The 1,827-nt window shown below is 38.5% G+C and overlaps 1 protein-coding gene across 1 annotated transcript in view; it reads right to left on the reverse strand.

The window, feature by feature from the left end:
- The window catches only part of LOC107660110 (four and a half LIM domains protein 2), an 11,817-nt gene that overhangs the window by 7,027 nt on the left and 2,963 nt on the right, over window positions 1-1,827 (reverse strand). The window contains exon 2 of the mRNA XM_016449339.1: window positions 249-373. Coding sequence (XP_016304825.1) covers window positions 249-355 — 107 coding nt within the window. The 5' untranslated portion in view covers window positions 356-373. The remainder of the gene's footprint in view (window positions 1-248; window positions 374-1,827) is intronic.

Genomic DNA, 1,827 nt, shown 5'->3' on the forward strand with positions numbered 1-1,827 from the left:
TCATGTATTGTGAAACTGCAGCTTCATGCTAACGCAAAATAAATATGATCTGCATGCTTCTGACTTCCATTTTTCCGCACTTACACTTTTGGCACGTTTTTTTCGCCAAAATACGGTCAACAGCACTGCAAGCCTGTGCACAGTGATTTGCAAGCGAAAACAACAGTTTAAAGAACTGCTAAACGGATTGACTGCATAGAACCAGTCTGTATGTGTACAAAACTAACTGTTGCAAATGTCTAAATGACTTGTTGCTCTCATAGCACTTCACACAGTATGGATTTTCATCACGCAGAACATACTTCTTCCCAAACAAAGACTCATTGCAGTAGTGGCAGTCATAGCGTTCCGCCATCTTGGATTTCAACCATTCCTAAAAGATAAACGTGTTTTAAATGGTGCAGACAGGTTAAGGGGGTCACTGAAAATGTCATTGTTAGGCATGAAACTTAACTTGTAGACCTATAATACCAGTGCTTAACATCTAGATAAAGGCTAACTATATGACGCAATCTTTCTAAAGCAAGAGCGGAAGGCATGCCAATATATTAGTCCCAGCTGTTATGTCTCCCTCAGTAAAGCCCTGCTAATATTCCTGCGTTATCCCTCAGAACTGTCCAGACTAGCTTTTGTGCACACAATGCTTGCCCGCTCTGAGCTCTACACCAAACTTGTAGCTTCTTTTCTCAGCGAGTCTCATTCAAACACAACAAAAGTCTCTATAAAGCTCGTCTTGCGGAGTCACTTCAGTAAACTTGGTAAACTATTCCAACGTGATCTCATGATACTTTGTATGTATTTTACGTAAAACGTGGTACTATAAAACGTACATTTACTTACGTTTTTACAGGCACTAAAACGTACAATACTGACGTATTTTCAGCCTCTAAACGTACAAAACTGACGTATTGACGACACCTAAAAATGAATCCTTATGAATATTGAAATCGCGGCATTCATTTTATTAGTTTAGTTGTCATATTAATTACCTTGTTTTCAGTTGCATTAAATTGTTTACTCATTTACTTATGAAATAATAACATTTCGTTTTCTTGTGTGATTTCTGCTGCCAGCTCGCTTCCAAGAATATTCCTACATAATGTTAAACACGACTTTAGTTTAAACCTTAAAATAAATAAAATGTCTGCAATCTTGTGTGATTTCTGCTGCCAGCTCGCTTCCAATAATATGCCTACATAATGTTAAACACGACTTTAGTTTAAACCTTAAAATAAATAACATTTCTGCAATCGTTTAACCTTTACTTGTCATGTAATGTTTACTTTGATTGTCATGGGCCACAAAAGGCGTTTTCTCCGACATGCTGTGACTGACAATAGAACTATAAAATACGCCAAAAACACAACATAATTACGAAATGAAACCATTTTATTCGTGCGCTGTAATCCAAATCTTCCGAATCCATACGACTGCGAGGAACAGACCCAAATCCAAGCCTTTTTTCGGCGATCTTCTCCATCTCGAGCAGCGAGTCCAGTGACCGTCAGCAACAGCAAAACCCGCACTGACTGACGCGCTCTTTACAAATCAGTGTTGCCAACTAATTTTCAGGGGAAGTTGCTAAAGGAAGGTTGATTTGTTGCTAAAAGTTGCTAAATGACGTTGCGATGTCATTGCGCGGTGAAGTCATTGCGTAATCACAATGCAAAATTGTGTCACTGCATCAAATCTCAGCAAAAAATAAAATGTATATATGTTAAAGGCACAATATGTAATTTTTGCCGCTGGAGAGCGCGTATTCAAAATAAACAAAGAGACAAAGGCGTAGTTTGATGACTCCGTGACTGAGTGTGGAATCATGGGAGT

This window comes from Sinocyclocheilus anshuiensis, unplaced genomic scaffold (genome assembly GCF_001515605.1).
Source record: "Sinocyclocheilus anshuiensis isolate Anshui unplaced genomic scaffold, SAMN03320099.WGS_v1.1 scaffold55, whole genome shotgun sequence".
In the NCBI taxonomy this organism is placed as follows: Eukaryota; Metazoa; Chordata; class Actinopteri; order Cypriniformes; family Cyprinidae; genus Sinocyclocheilus; species Sinocyclocheilus anshuiensis.